Here is a 16,081-nt window from a genome sequence, read left to right as displayed (position 1 = left end):
CTGGGTCACCGAGGGACAGGCCTCTGCCTCAGCACACGGACTGACAAGCTCTCCGCGTGGGCCAGGAGCTCCTGAATGTGAGCCAAGCCCAGCCCGGCAACCTTGGCCCCATTCACTTCGAGGATCTCATCCCCTACCCCCAGCAGCCCCGAGTAGAGCTTGGCCATGCTCGCGTCAGCCATCTCCTGCACGTAGAACCCTGCAAAGGAAAACAGAACAAGTGAACACATGAAATCCAGAGATGCAGCTCTGTGGAATGTTGACCAGGTGGTGTTTCGGGCAGGGGTCGGGGAGCAGGTGCTCATATAGGGCACTGCTCCATGCATGCGCGTGCACACCCACCCACACACACCCTCATTATCCTACCTCAGAACCACAACGGGCTTTCTATATAGATACAGTGTGCCCACCCCCATGGTATCATTTCATTTCTCTGTCTCTTTTTAAAAAGCGGGGCGCCCGGGTGGCTCAGTCGGTTAAGCAGCTGCCTTCGGCTCGGGTCATGATCTCAGCGTCCTGGGATCAAGCCCCGCATCGGGCTCCCAGCTCGGTGGAGAGTCTGCTTCTCCCTCTCCCTCTGCCTTCCTCTCTGCCTACTTGTGCTCTCTCTCTATCTCTCTGTCAAATAAATAAATAAAATCTTTAAAAATAAAAAAATAAAAAGCTGTGCAAATAATGCTTTAATAAAATAATGCTTTAAGCAAATAATGCTTGTTTTTTATTATTATTCGTGTATACCCCTGTGTGAATGAGGTGATCTTATCTTTTTCTGAGATGAGCTTTGATTGTAGAATAGGAAGGAAACCGATGTTTAAAAATTAAGAAAAAAAGCCTACTTCATGCCTGCCACTGGGTGGGATTCACAAATATGATCCAGTTGCTGCCTTCAAGAAGCTGGAGTGGTGGGAAGGTATCATTGAACATGGCTGAGGTCAAATCCAAACCTGGTTTGCTCCATATTACTGTTAGGACCAGCCCTGGCCTCAATCTTCATCAGAGGTGGTTCCTCACTGGGATTTGGAGGCATCTGGGCAAAAGCCCAGGAAACAAAAATCCCACCCCCTATTTAAAGCCATGGTGGCTCACTTGTCCCTTATTCACACACATCTTGTCCCCCACACTGCCCCTGGGAAGGCCCTGCCTGGCCAGTGTGACGGTCTCCTGGGTCTCTCAGGTGCAGCATGAGCCTGGGCAGAGCCTGCTTCTTCCCCTTTCCCTGGGTCCGACTTGGGGAACCCACATCAGTGGAGCAGGCTCTGTGGGGCCTGGGGGCTGGCTAGCCTGAGTTCCCCGGGACTCTCCTGACCGCACAGCACAGGCAAGTCCTGCTGAGGGACCCCTCTCACCTCAACTTCTTCTGAAAACCTTCCAGACTCCCCTTCAGTTAAGAGAATAAAGGGTCTTACAGGGAAAGCTGGGCACCACCCCACGCCCCCCAACCCCAGCTGAGCGAACACAGGTGATCTGAGAGCACAAGGCCAGGGTGTGGACGGTGTGCAGCTGACACCACCTGCAGAATTCAGGGGGGCCCACTCAGCGCCACCTTAAATGCCCTCACGGCTCCCCAGCCCAGGCTGCAAACTCCTTCCTCTCTACTTCTGCGTCCTAGAATCAGCTTCCTTAGAAAGGGCCTGAGAGGGCCTCTCCTCTGGTATCATGGTCTCGAGCCTGAAGGCATTTAACACACTTGGACTATAGTGGGACATCCTGCCTCTGCTGCCCCCAGCCCACAGGAGCTTTGTTCAGCCCAGCTTGTGGCAAACCTTCCAGAGCAACCCTCTGAAATGGGGGTTTGAAAGCACTGAAATCTCCTTCAAGGCACCTGAAGGTTGGAGCTCTGAGTCTAGCAAAACCAACCTCCTGACACACTTCCTCTCCCGGGTCTGACCGTGGAACTCTCTCTCGGTGTGGGGGGCTTCTTGGCCAAGCCGAGCCTTTGCCGCCAGGCTGCCTCCCTCCTCATGAGGTATGCTGGCCATCTCAGCTGCTTGAGCAACGCCTTTCTCGCAGCCCCTGCCCTATCTCCAACTCCTTCTCTCCAGGTGTTCTAAGCACTTGCCTGCCCCGTCTGCATGTTGCTGGCATGGAGAGAGGGCAGGAAAGGAGGGGAGGGGTGGTGCCTACAGAAATGGCTGTTGTAAGCAGGACATGCATGTGGGGAGCCATGAGAAACCCCAAAAGCATGGAGCCAGAGCCGGACCAGACACTGATGTCGTGCCAGTCATTCTGGGGGAGACACTGGGGTAGGTTTCACAACGGAACGTCGTGACAAAAATATGACAGACAGACCGCTGTTGTTGGTATTTACTGTCTGCTGGAAATGGCCTCTGTTCAGCATGGATCATCTCTATGTGGTGCTCAGAAGCCGGAGGCGAAGCTTGCTCTTCTCATATGCTTGCATAGCATCCTACGTGACAGCCAGCAAGTTAGCCCCAGCACCTGGACGTTTTAGCGAGGAATGCAGACCAGCCCCAGCTCACGGCCCCTCTGAGGCCCAGCAGGAGTGACCTGTGGCTGTCGGAGGAGGCTCTGTGGCCAGGAGGCACCAGCACCAGTCACGTTCCGTGTGCCTGGGGATCTCTGCAGGATAGCCAATGGCCAACGGTGGCAGCAGGAGCAGGGCACCCCCTGGGCAGGACAGGGCAGAGCTCGTGCCAACCCAGGTGAGGGCTGCCATGCGGGGGCAGGTCAGGGCAGAGCCCAAGGAGCTCTTGGTCATTAGAGACCTCTGCCCATCAGACATCAACTCCGTGACTGTCTGCAAAGCGGCCTAGCGGGACTTTAGGGGAAGATGAAGGGCAGAGCACAATGCCCGGTTGTGTGTGACCTCATGTGGACAGATGGTACAGATCATGGTGGCCCCTGTTGGAGTTCTGTTCCCCAAATACAAATTCTCTTTGTGAAGAGGGAAGGGAAGAAAAGTGCCAGGCACTTTCCCATGTACCTCACGGGACGCTCCTTATGACTCTTCCAGGCAGGTTTGAGTATCTTCAGTTTAGAGATGAGAGAACTGAGGCTCAGAGAGGGTAAGTGACCTGCTCAGGTCACGCAGCTGGCAGAGGCTCTGGAGTACAAACCATGCCATGTCACCTAACTCTGTGCCTCTCTGGCAGGCCTGCCGCCCCTCACCTGAGGAATGGGGAGGCTAAAGGAAAAGGTGGAGTAGCTAACAGCCCGCTAGTCCTTTATGATGATCAGTATAAGTTCAAACACAAACACCACCTCCCTGTGAGGACAGACCCATCCCCCCCGGAGGTCCAGAGTGGGGAGAAACTCGGCCTGTTCCTCTCACGCTCAGGTCAAACCATCCGCAAACTGCTTCAAACGGCCTTCAAGTCAAGCTGACTGCAAGCACTTCTCACATCCCCACTGGCTCCCCAGCCCAAGCCACCACCAGCAAGTCTTTCCACGGAAATAGCTTTACAAAGAGTCTCCCTGGTCCACCTTCGACCTGCTAGCATCTGTTCACGGTCGGGCAGCCAGCTGGGCAGCGACACCCGTTCCAAGTGCAAATCAGAGCCCGTTGGCCGCTGCCGCCTCCCAGCTCAGGGGGTGGGGAAGCCACCGCCCTCCTGAGCTCAGCGCCCTCTCTCCCCGCTGCTGCTCTGTGCAGATCCACCCTGCAGGTCTTGTGACAGCCAAGCTCATTCCCACCCTCCGCCTGGGCCTGGACTGCTCTTTCTCCAGACACCTCCGCCCAGAAGAGCTGCCCCACCTGCACTCCCGTCCTCCCACTCTCGGGCCCTCACCCTGCTTTGCTTGGATTCGTGTCTTCATACCCTCTGCTATCTGGCACCTTATTTGGATAATATATAAAAATGTATACCTCTTTGTAGGTACAGCCTATCTCCCTCCCTGGACTGTGGGCTCCTGAGGACAGGGTCTTTTTCTGTTCCATTTCCTGCCATAGAGCCGGTATCTAAAACACCTAGTAGGTGCTAAGGGCAAACTTGTTGAAACAATGAACTACGGAACAGAGGTAAGAACTTGCTGCAGGCTGCAAACCTGGCAGCAGGCAGATTTTTTTTTTTTTCCAGGTTACATAACTTTGACCTAGGCGATCACAGCCCAGGACTGAACCCTGCTCGGCAGAGGGCAGCCAGGGCAGGATCCCCAGAACATCACCCCCTGGAGCCAGCGCTGCGAGAGGGAGCCGGACGCATAGCCAGGCGGGCTCACTGCACATGGCCAGACAGCAGCTGAGGAAGGGAACCATTATACGCACCAGCCGCATCAAAGGGCTCCCGAGAACCAGCAAGCACAAACCTCCCCTGGGCGCTCCAGCGAAAAGGTCAGCAGACAACAGAGGGGCAGGGGGGTCAGGCTCGCCATCCCTACCCACTCCAGCAGCCCCACACCTGACGCTTCCCAAAGAGCCCCTGAGGGAGAATTCCAGTCCTTTCACGAGGCTGTCTGAGTCTGGAGCTCCGCGTCTCAGCCACAGACTGGAAGTGCCCACAGCCAAAAGCGGTTTGCTAAGGCCCCAGGGATATGGAACCCAGAAAAGGGGAGGGGGCATACCTGAGTCCTGGCGCCCATTCCCGGAGGCCACGCAAAAGCCGAAAGAGCCCTCCGGGGAGCGTTGTAACTGCAGCTGGGTTGTGCCATCTGGGAACACCTCCACCACGCGGCCCACCGTGCGCGCCTGGCTGGGGGAGCTCACGTCCTCCACACTGAGGGCACGTCGGGGTGAGGCCTTTGTTGGTCTGCCAGGGGGCCGGAGACAGAGTAAGTGCAAAGAGGGCTGGGCACCGGGGCCCAATCACTCCCTGCCTTAAAGATGACAGATGCCTCTTGACTGGCTCCAACCAGCAAAAACAACATGCTGGGAACAAGACTGGAGGGTTGTCACAGTGGTCTGAGGCTCCACAAAGCCTGGTGCAGGACCAGAAGCCCCCTGCTACCCACCCCCTAACCTAGAAACACAATTTTAAATCTTTGTGGGTGCAGAGACCTCTCTGAGAATCCAACCAAAGCTATGATATTAGATAACATTTCCAGGAGTGAACAGGCCACTTGAGGTGCCTCCATGGAGCCCTAGGTAAGAGCAGCTAGCCTAGAGGGTCTCGTCAGGGGGTGGGAGTTCTCTAGACAGGGTCACAGGTCAAGTGCCTCTTTGGGGGCCCTATCTCTGGATCTCTAATCAGATCTTCAGCTGGGCTAAGGAAGCTCTCTGAACATCCTGATTTTAGGATGTCATCAGACAGCAGAAGGATGGAAGAATCAAACCTTCCAACTCTACCCATTCCACCAACACCACACCTTCTCAGAGCTCAGGTGCATGGGGCAAGGCACTGAGATGTGGGCTCCAAGACTCCTGTGGCACCCGAGGCAGGACGGAGTTAGGCTTACAGCTCCACCACCCATGTTGAGTTTAACCCCCACACCACTTGCCAACTCTTACCGTCCAAGTGCACTGTGGTCCCCCGGCTCCCCTACCATGTAGAGGCTGGACCGGTCCCCCTTGCCACTCAGCAGAGAGTGGAGGTTCTGAAAGGAGGCAGCTTTCCGATGTTTGTGAGATGGTGACACCTGGTGGTAAGGATTCAATATTGCAGGTGAGAAAAGCCACAGCGCAGGGGGTGGAGACCTGACCCTAACCAGGAGCCTGAGGGCTTTTTTTTTTCTTTTTAAGATTTTATTTATTTATTTGACAGAGAGAGAGCACAAGTAGGCAGAGGGGCAGACAGTGGGAGAAGCAGGCTCCCCGCAGAGCAGAGAGCCCAATGTGGAGCTCCATCCCAGGACCCTGGGACCATGACCAAGGCTGAAGGCAGACACTCAACCGACTGAGCCACCCAGGTGCCCCAAGCCTGAGGGCTTTTTAAGAAAGTAATGATACAAGCTTTTGTCACTATTGCAAAGTGCCCATCAGGAATCACCATAATTTACTCAAGTAGACAGTCCTATAGAGGTGATCTGAAGGTTCATTTTTGGCTAAAATAACTTAGCACTAGAATACTAATAATTTCATTGATTAAGAAAATCTAATGTTCTCATTAAGAAAAAAGTGAAAGCAAATTAATTACAGAGTAACAAATACGATTTTAGAGTTAAAATATTAAAACTTCATGATTCTTTAGTATCCCTTTTATGATTGTTTATATTAAAAATTTTTATCTGAGGACCTCCAGGAAAGATGGCTGAGTACAACAATCCCAAGCTCACTTCGTCCCATGGATACAATTAGATAACATGTATATCAGTGTAAATAAGCCATAAAACAATCCAAAGACTGGCAGAACAGACTCTTCACAGCTGAATGTATCGAAGAGGGTAGGAGGGGTGGAGATTCGCTCGGGAGCTAAATGAACCTGCAAGACCATCAGAGGGAGGGAGGGACACTGGATGCAGAGAGAGGAGGAGAGGAGAGGACCAGACCCTCACACCAGGCATACCAGGCATGAGGAACCTGCAGAGGGAAGCTGAATCCTCATAACATTCGGCTTTGAAAATCAGAGAGGCCTAATTTCAGGAGTTCTTAAAATCAGTGGGGCTTAACACTGGAACTTTAAAAATCAGTGGGCTTGGCTCTGGGAGACCTGGGAAGATGATAGGAAACTGAGTCCCTGCCCCTAAAGAGACAGCACAGCAAAGAGCCCCACTGAAATGCAGCAGAGAGAAGCAGCAGTTTGGAAAACACCTGGGGTATATGGGAGGGAGATTTGTTTACTAATCTCAGAGTCTGCTCTGGAAGGGCAGGGATCTTTGGGAGACTTGTCTAGGAACAAAGATGCTGGCAGGCACCATTTCCCTCCCCTGCCCCCCAGCCTAGGCACATGGACAGCTGGGGGAACCAGCACAGTACCAACACTCTCCACCTAACTTGCTAACAGCGCGGCACACCCCCTCGTTCTCCTGTGCACAGACCCCTCCAATATGCCCTTGGCCAGAGCCCATTCAAAGTGGTGCCATAAGTCTGGCAGTGTGCAAAGCAGCCATGACAGTGACTCCTGCCCTGGGGAGAGGGGAAGATAACCATACATACCAGACTGAGACTGTGGCCCCAGCAGTTCCACCAACAAAAGCTTCTCACGGGGCAACACCAAGAAAGCGCCCTATAGTTCAATACTACTGCATCTCTGGCAAATGCCTGGTCTGACTCAACTCAAGTCTAAGGCAGCCCAACAGCAGCCCACTAACACCACAGGGACCAAACACTGCCCACAACAGGCAAAGAGAGCCATTGCAGACGACTGGACTGAAGGCAAAAGCAGCTCAGCCACAACAGGGCACACGCAACACACATAGGAGTCACCCCTGAAGCACCAGGTTCTGATGAACAGGGGACACAGCACTGCAGGGCACTACAGGACCTCTTATTCATAAGGCCACTACTTTCAAGAGCAGGAGACATAGCTGACTTTCCTAACATAAAGAAACAGACACAAAGTTCGTCAAAATGAGGAGACAGAGAAATAAGTCTCAAATGAAAGAACGGGACAAAATCACAGCAAGAGAGCTAAATGAAATGGAGATAAGTAATATGCCTGATGGAGAATTTAAAGTAATGGTCAGGGATGCCTGGGTGGCTCAGATGGTTAAGTGTCTGACTCTTGATTTCAGCTCAGGTCATGATCTCCAGGTTGTGAAATCGAGCCCAGCAACAGGCTTCACACTGGGCATGGAGCCTGCTTATAATTCTCTCTCTCCTTCTCCCTCTGTCTCTCCTGTCCCCTTTCTCTCTCCCTCTCCAATAATAATAACAATAATAATAATAATAATAATAATAGTAATAAATAAAGCAATGGTCATAAAGATATTCACTGGACTTGAGAAAAGAGTGGAAGACCTCAGTGAGACCCTTACCAAAGAGATAGAAAACATAAAAAAGAACTACTCAGAGATAAAGAATTCAATAACTGAAATTAAAAATACACTAGATGGAATAAATAGTAGACTAGAGGAATCAGAAGAATGGGTCTGTGACCTGGAGGATAGAGTAATGGACAGCAATCAAGCTGAACAGCAGAGAGAAAAAATTATAATAAAAAATGAAAATAGACTTAGGGAACTCAGTGACACCATCAACCATAATATCATTCTCATTATGGGGATCCCTGATGGGGAAGAGAGAGGAAAGGAGGCAGAAAACTTTCCGAATCTGGGGAAAGAAACAGAGATCCAGAGCCAGGAGGCACAGAGAACCCACAACAAAATCAACCCAAAGAAGTCCACACTAAGATACATAGTAACTAAAAAGGTAAAAAGTAGTGATAAAGAGAATTTTTAAAAGCAGCAAGAGAAAACAGTTACATACAAGGGAAACCCCATAAGGCTATCAGCTGATTTTTCAGCAGAAACTTTGCAGGCCAGAAGAGAGGGCATAATACATTCAAAGTGCTGAAAGGAAAAACCTGCAGCCAAGAGTACTCTATCCAGCAAGGCTATCATTCAGAATAGAAGATGAGATAAGGAGTTTCCCAGACAAATGTTAGAGGAATTCATGAACCACTAAGCCAGCCTTACAAAAAATGTTGAAGGGAACTTTTTGAGTGGAAAGGAAAGGCCTTAAGTAGGAGTAAGAAAAGCAGGAAGCACAGAGGCAGTAAAATTAAGTATATCTATAGAAATGAGCCAAGGGATTCACAAAGTAAAAAGATGTAAAGTAGGACACCATATACTTAAAATTGGAGTGGGGAGGAGAGGAGTAAAGAATGGATTCAAACTGAAGTGACCATCAACTTAATATAGACTGCTATATGCAGAAGATGTTATTTATAAACCTAACAGTAACCACAAATCAAGAGCCAGTAATAGATATGCAAAAAACAAAGAGAAAGGAATCCAAGTATATCATTAAAGAAAGCCAGCAAACCACGAGAGAAAAGAGCAAGAGAAGAAAGGAACGGAAAAGAACTACAAAAACAACCATAAAACAAGTAACGAAATGGCAAGAAGTACATGTGTATCAATAATTACTTTGAGTGTAAATGGACTAAATGCTCCAAACAAAAGACACAGGTTGGTGGAATGGAGAAAAAAGCAAAACCTGCTGCCAACAAGAGACTCATTTCAGACCTAAGGACACATGCAGGTTGAAAGTGAGGGTATGGAGAAACATTTATCATGCAAAAAGAAGTGAAAAAAAGCCGGGGGAGCAATACTTATATTGGACAAAATATACTTTTTTTTTTTTAAGATTTTATTTATTTGACACAGAGAGAGAGATAGAGAGCACAAGCAGGGGGAGCGGCAAGCAGAAGGAGAGGGAGAAGCCGGTTCTCCGCTGAGCAAGGAGCCCAATACGGGGCTTGATCCCAGGACCCTGGGATCGTGATCTGAGCCGAAGGCAGATGCTTAACCGACCGAACCACCCAGGCGCCCCTGGACAGAATATACTTTAAAAGAAAGACTGTAACAAGAGATAAAGAAGGACACTATATATAATCATTAAGGGGACAATCCAATAAGAAGATATAGCAATTGTAAATATTTATGCACCCGACATGGGAGCACCCACATTCTTAAAGCAGTTAATAACAAACATAAAGGAAGTAATCACTAGGAATACAATAATAGGAGGGGACTTTAACACCCCACTAACATCAATGGACAGGTCATCCAAACAGAAAATCGACAAAGAAACAGTGGCTTTGAATGACACACTGGACCAGATGGATCTAACAGATATATTCAGAACATCCCACCCTAAAACAGCAGAATATACATTCTTTTCAAGTGCACATGGAACATTATCCAGAAGAGATCACATATTAGGTCACAAACCAAGTCTCAACAAAGTAAAAACGACTGAAGTCATACCATGTATCTTTTCTGACCACAGTGCTGTGAAACTAGAAATCAATCACAAGAAAAAATCTGGAAAGAGCACAAATACATGAGGTTAAATAATGTGCTACTAAACAATGAATGGGTCAACCAAGAAATCAAAGAGGAGGGGCATCTGGGTGGCTCAGTCAGTTAAGCAACAGATTCTTGATTTCAGCTCACGTCATGATCTCAGGGTCCTGGGATTGAGGCCCACATGGTCTCTGTGATCAGTGATACGTCTACTTGAGATTCTCTCTCTCCCTCTCCCTCTGCCCATCTCCCCCCTCTCTCTCTCTAAAATAAACAAATAATCTTTTTTTTTAAAGATTTTATTTTTTATTTGAGAGAGTGAGAGAGAGAGCACAAGAGGGAAGAGGGTCAGAGGGAGAAGCAGACTCCCCGCTGAGCAGGGAGCCCGATGTGGGACTCGATCCCGGGACTCCAGGATCATGACCTGAGCCGAAGGAAAGAAATCAGGGACACCTGGGTAGCTCAGTTGGTTAAGCATCTGCCTTCGGCTCAGGTCATGATCCCAGAGTCCTGGGATTGAGTCCCGCATCAGGCTCCCTCCTCAGAAAGGAGCCTGTTTCTCCCTCTGCCTGCCACTCCCCCTGCTTGTGCTCTTTCTCTCTCTCTGACAAATAAATAGATAAAATCTTAAAAAAATTTTTTTAATTAAAAAAAAATAAAAGAGGAAATTGAAAAATACATGGAGACAAATGAAAATGAAAACACAATGGTCCAAAATCTTTGGGATGCAGCAAAAGCTGTTCTAAGGGAGAAATTTATAGCAAGACAGGCCTACCTCAAGAAGCCATAAAAATTTCAAATAAATGACCTAACCCTGCATCTACAGGAGCTAGAAAAAAGAACAAACAAAATCCAAAACCAGTAGAAGGAAGGAAATAATTAATATTAGAGCAGAAATAAATAGAAACTAAAAAACCAATAAAACAGATCAATGAAACCAGGAGCTGGTTCTTTGAGAAGATCAATAAAACCAATTAACCTTTAAGCCAGACTCACCAAGAAAAAAAGGGAGGGATTCAAATAAAATCAGAAATGAACGAGGAGAAATAACTGACCCCACAGAAATACAAAGAATTATAAGAGAATAGTATGAAAAATTATATGCCAACAAACTGGACAAACTAGAAGAAATAGATAAATTCCTAAAACATATAACCTTCCAAAACGGAATCAGGAAGAAATAGAAAACTTGACAGACTGATTATTATCAATTAAATTGAATCAGTAATCAAAAGATTCCCAATAAAAGTCCAGGACCAGACAGCTTTACAGGTGAATCCTACCAGACACTTAAAGAAGAATTAATGCCTATTCTTCTCAAACTAATCCAAAAAATAGAAGAGGAAAAATAGAATTACCCAGCAATTCTACTAGGTATTTACCCAGAGGAAATGAAAACACTAATTCAAAAAGAAACACACACCCCTATGTTCACTGTAGCATTATTTACAATAGCCAAATTATGGAAGCAGTCCCCGTGTCCATCGACAGACTAATGGATAAAGAAGATGTGACATATACACAACAGAATATTACTCAGCTATAAAAAAGAATGAAATCTTGTTATTTGCAACAACATCGATGGATCTAGAGAGTATAATGCTAAGTCAAATCAGTCAGAGAAAGACAAATACCATATCATTTCACTCACGTGTGGAATTTAAGAAACCAAACAAATGGACAAAGACAAACCAATAAAAAGACTCTACATTATAGAGAATAAACTGATGGTTTCCAGAGGGAAGGGGGTGGGGGAATGGATGAAGTAGGTGAAGGGGATTAAGAGCACGCTTATCTTGATGAGCACTGAGTAATGTACAGAATTGTTGAATTACTATGTTGTACACCTGAAACTAATATAACTCTGTATGTTAACTATACTGGAATTTAAAAGAATTATCTCAGTATGCACCTTAAAACATTGTGCATAAAAAGGTAGACAAGACAAAAATCCCTTAAGGAGTTCACCCACCACTGGGGCTGGGGTTGAGCACAGATGAGTTAACAGCCCTAAATACTTGCTGTAAGTGCCGGGCTAAGAGATGGACGTGCAGGGAAGCAGAGACAGACTCCGGTTTAGGAGGTCCGGGGACACTGGAGAAAATGACACCTGAGCGAGGCTTGAAGCATGAACTTTCCAGGTGAAGACCAGTAAAGGTGCTCCAGGGTAGAAAAACAGCAGGTGCAAGGACGTGGAGAGATGGACAGAAAGCATATATTTTGGAACAGGGTTTGGGTGGTTAGGCTGCAGACAGGAGATGGGCTGGAGCCAGGGGACAGACCTGGAAGGACCTTATATGGCCTGCTAAGGAGCCACTAGAGTGACGTTAATCAGAAGAGAGACAAGAATAGATCTGTGTTCTAGAAACTGACCCAGTGAGGGGGCTATTGTGAGGGTGGGGGCGGTGGAGATAGAGACAGGCTTTTAAACAAACATGGCACACATTATTTACCACATTTGGAATCCATGCTCTCAAGAAGAAAGTTACATTATCCAGGCGCCTGGGGGGCTCAGTCAGGTAAGCATCTGCCTTCGGCTCAGGTCATGATCCCAGGGTCCTGGGATCGAGTCCCACATTGGGTTCCCTGCTCAGCAGGGGGCCTGCTTCTCCCTCTCTCTCTGCCCCTCTCACCCCTGCTTGTGCTCTCTCTCTCTCTCTCTCTCAAATAAATAAATAAAATCTAAAAAAAAAAAAAAGAAAGAAAAAGAAGAAATAAGGTACATTATCAAGAGGTTTAGAGGGGGTCTTAAGCTCCTGTCCGAGTTCAGGAAGGCTTCCTGGGAGAAGTCATGCTTACCTCAGACCTGAAAGACCAGGGGGCATTCCCCAGGGAGAACAGAGAGAGGAGAGCGTTCCAGATGCGGGGTCAAATGTCAAAAAGCCACAGCCGCCCAGGGACGCGGGAGCCCCAGTGTGGTTGGGTGCGGGAACAGGGCCCACGCAGAAGGCAAAATGAAAAGGAAACCGGGGCGGCCCCTGCCCCCACACGGCAGCGGGAGCGTCTAAGGCAAGGGAGCCGGTCTAAAGGAGGGAGCCCCCCGCTCTGACACCTGTCAGAGGTGTCACATTCTGGGGGAGACGGATTCTCATTGCATCGTCTTTCGTCAGTCCTTGAGCCGTTCTCTCTGCTGCTCGGTCCTCCCCGCACCTGGTCCCACCCTTTGTTGGCCAGCTTGCTCTCTCTCTTTGCCCACTCGGCTTGCGTCACCGATAGTCTCTGTGCTACGCTACCAGCGGCGTCCTTGCCCTTGGGAGGCTTACGGAGCTCGGAGTTCTGATGGTGATCCACCCGGACACCCTGGCTCCGACACACAGGGCCCAAACCTCACTTCCGGGGAAAGGTGACTTCCCGGAGCACAGCATCACCCTAGGCTTTTCTCCCCAGCTTATGATCACTTGACTTCTGTTTCCTTGCCTTCCATTCCTGCATCCAGCAAATAGGTATTGAGCACTGACTGCATACAAGGTACTGCTCCTGGTACAGGACAACCACTGGCATTTTCACTCGGCCGGCCCTCTCTTCCCTACTTCAGCCTGACCAATGGAAGCCTCCGTTGGCCCCAACCACATCACCTGCTTTGTTCTGCCCGGGGGGCAGGGAACAGAAGAACAAACTGGAGCCCTGGACACACCTGGGACAGAGCAGGGTTTTCAGAAACCTAGTTGAGAGCGCACCGTTGGTTTGCTGTTGGTTAAGGAGCTGGCACACGGGGAGGGAGACGGCCCGCTAGCTGCCCTGCATTCATTCGCTCCCTCCCTCACTCATTTGTTCATTCGCTGTGTCTTAAATATGTACTATATACTAGCCATTGCACTCAGTACGGGTATCCCCCACTTTTCAAAAGTTTGCCTTTATGAAAGACCTGTTTTCACTAACCGGAAGAAATTTGGAGGATTTTCACTTTTAGGAAAAAAGGTGAAAAGCAAAACCAGCATTCAGCGTTAGTTTTGCCGTCACGGAGCAGCGGACCCCGAGCAGTGAGTGTGGCCCCACCAAGCTCCTTCCCCAGGATGACGCTCAGCATTTTCACATCAAGCCACTACAGCTTTGAAGCGCATCTGTGAGCGTCCGTGCTCCATCTCGATTTATGTGTGCATCCGTTAGCAAGAGGTGTCCTGGGGGATCAGAAAAGCCCAAGAGAAGAGCCCAAAATAGGGGGTCTGGGAGTGTTCAAAAAATTTCCCATATTAACTAACGGTGACTGCTTCTTCAGTTTATGCCATTTTGGCTGATGGAAGTTGTCGTAGAAACTCTCTAATCTAGACAGCAGGGGAACCTGTACTGGGAATATAAAGATCAAGGGGTGTCCCTCAAGGAATTCACACTCCAGTGAGGGCAGGCAGACAAAAATCCATTAAAATACTATGTGGCAAGTTCCCCAAAGGAGGGAAGCACAGAACAGGATGGGAACACAGAGCAGAGGCCCCCCAGCTCAGCCCAAGAAAGGACCGGAAGCGGCTTCATGGAGGAGGCAATTCCTGAAAAGTTGACAGACGAGCAGATGTTAGCAGGGAGAGAAGGTGCAAGAAACATTGCAGGTGAAAGTTCAAAGTCAGACAGTGTGTGGCCTGATGACAGAATAGCAAGGTCAAGGATAATGGATAGGGTGTTAGAAGGAGAGTGATGAGAGATGAAGGCAGAATCACAGAAGCGTCTGGCCACGTCAGGTGATCTGAACTTTACGCTGCGGGTGATAAGGGGCCAATGGCGGATGTTCAGCAAGGGGGTAGATAACCAGACCTGCGTAACAGGAGGACCTCTGTGGAAGCCAGGCGGAGAAAGGCACGGCAGGGACGCTAGTCAGGAGGCTGCCGCGTTAGTCTGGGTGTGAAGTGACCTGTGCTAGACTGTCACTGTGGCCATGGAGAAGGTTCCAGAATGATCAGGCAGTAGCCTCTAGGACTTGGCACAGGTGGCAGAGTTGAGGGAGAGACAGAAGGAGGAGGAGGAGCTTAGGAAGAGCCCATGCTGGGGTAGCTGGGTGGAAGAAAAGAACTGTGGGGTGCTGCCTACCCCTGTGGGGAGCCCGGTCTTGTGGATCGACTGCAGGGAGACCAGTAGCTTCCCTTTCTCCACCTGGGCTCCTCAGGTGGCATCCTCAGCGCCTCCCATCTCCTGTCACCTTCCATTCCGGTGGCACCGGTACCACTCACCCCGTGGCAGGGGCCCTTCACACTCACCAGTTGCAGGGACTGTACCGACGGGGCTTTCTTCACTCTGGGGGTGCTGGTGTGTGATGCCGGGCCAGGCGCAGGGGATTGCAGCTGCTCCACACTGTAGCTGCGGGCCTTGCCCAGCTTGGGCCTGGTGCTGTGGCCCAGGGCCAGCAAGAGCTTTTTCAGCCCCAGGGTGGAGGCCAGGCTGCTGCTTTTCTTGCTCCTGTCAGAAGGGGCAGCAGAGGGCAGGCCAGGTCCTGCGCCAACCCCCGGGAATGCCCTGAAATGCAAGGGGGGTACATGAAGCAGGCAGGAGACAGCTGGGGGGCAGGGGCCTGGGTGGACTGCTCCTCAGGGCCCTGGGGGCCCTAGGAGAGCCAGCACCCATTGCTTGTGGAGGACGTGAAGGCTGGGTACAGAAAGGCTGAGAGGACATCTGCAGGATGCTCTGCTTGGGCAGCTTTTCGGGAGACGCGCTCAGACAAGACCCTGGGCCTCACACCCAACTGTGGGCTCACCCACCCATTTGTTCCATTCATTCATTCAGGATTTCTTCCGGGCCTCTGTGCCTTCTAGAAACAACAGGGGTCCGTGGTATACAAGACAGACAAGGTCCTTACTCTCAGACTAGTAAACGAAGGAGAAAAACCAACAGCAAGTATTGAGAAATGTCAAGCAGAGAGAGAGGGAAGCCAGCTCCCTCCGAGAAGATGGCGCCCAGGCTGGGAGCTGAATGGTAAGGAGGACCTGTCCTGCGAGGCCGGAGGTGAGAACCCCGGGCAGAGGCAGCGGTGGGACCACAGCTCCAGGGCAGGAAGAGGCTCCGTGCGTTCCAGAGCGCGACGGGGCCCGGCCACCAGCCCTGGGACAGAGCCAGCAAGGCAGGCAGAGAGGCCAGGCAGGTGGGCCAGATTTCACGGAGCACAGAAGCCAAGGTAAGGGGCTCGGATTCTATCCCAAGTGGGAGAAGAAAACCATTGGGGGTTTTCAGCAGGAGACATGACATTATTTAATGGCAGTTTCTAGAATGTACCTTCAGTTGCTGTGCCAAGAAGGAAGTGTAGGAGCGAGAGTGAAGGCAGAGAGCCGCTGGGGCTGTTGGGGTTGTCAGAAAGATG

General features: G+C 49.8%; 1 protein-coding gene across 3 annotated transcripts in view; it reads right to left on the bottom strand.

The window, feature by feature from the left end:
* KIAA1614 (KIAA1614 ortholog) overlaps positions 1-16,081 on the bottom strand; it is a 39,404-nt gene continuing 23,323 nt past the window's right edge. For all 3 annotated transcript variants that reach the window (XM_028121469.1, XM_088016876.1, XM_088016875.1), the window contains 4 exons: positions 14,988-15,243; positions 5,405-5,532; positions 4,522-4,706; positions 1-199 (listed from right to left, as the gene is read on the bottom strand). In XM_028121469.1, the coding sequence (XP_027977270.1) occupies positions 6-199; positions 4,522-4,706; positions 5,405-5,532; positions 14,988-15,243 (763 nt within the window). In that variant the 3' untranslated portion in view covers positions 1-5. The remainder of the gene's footprint in view (positions 200-4,521; positions 4,707-5,404; positions 5,533-14,987; positions 15,244-16,081) is intronic.

The sequence above is a fragment of the Eumetopias jubatus genome, unplaced genomic scaffold (assembly GCF_037043125.1).
Source record: "Eumetopias jubatus isolate StellerSeaLion01/CBP00866 unplaced genomic scaffold, mEumJub1_p1.0 scaffold_12, whole genome shotgun sequence".
Lineage (NCBI taxonomy): Eukaryota > Metazoa > Chordata > Mammalia > Carnivora > Otariidae > Eumetopias > Eumetopias jubatus.
This window is presented reverse-complemented; position numbering and strand designations above follow the sequence as displayed.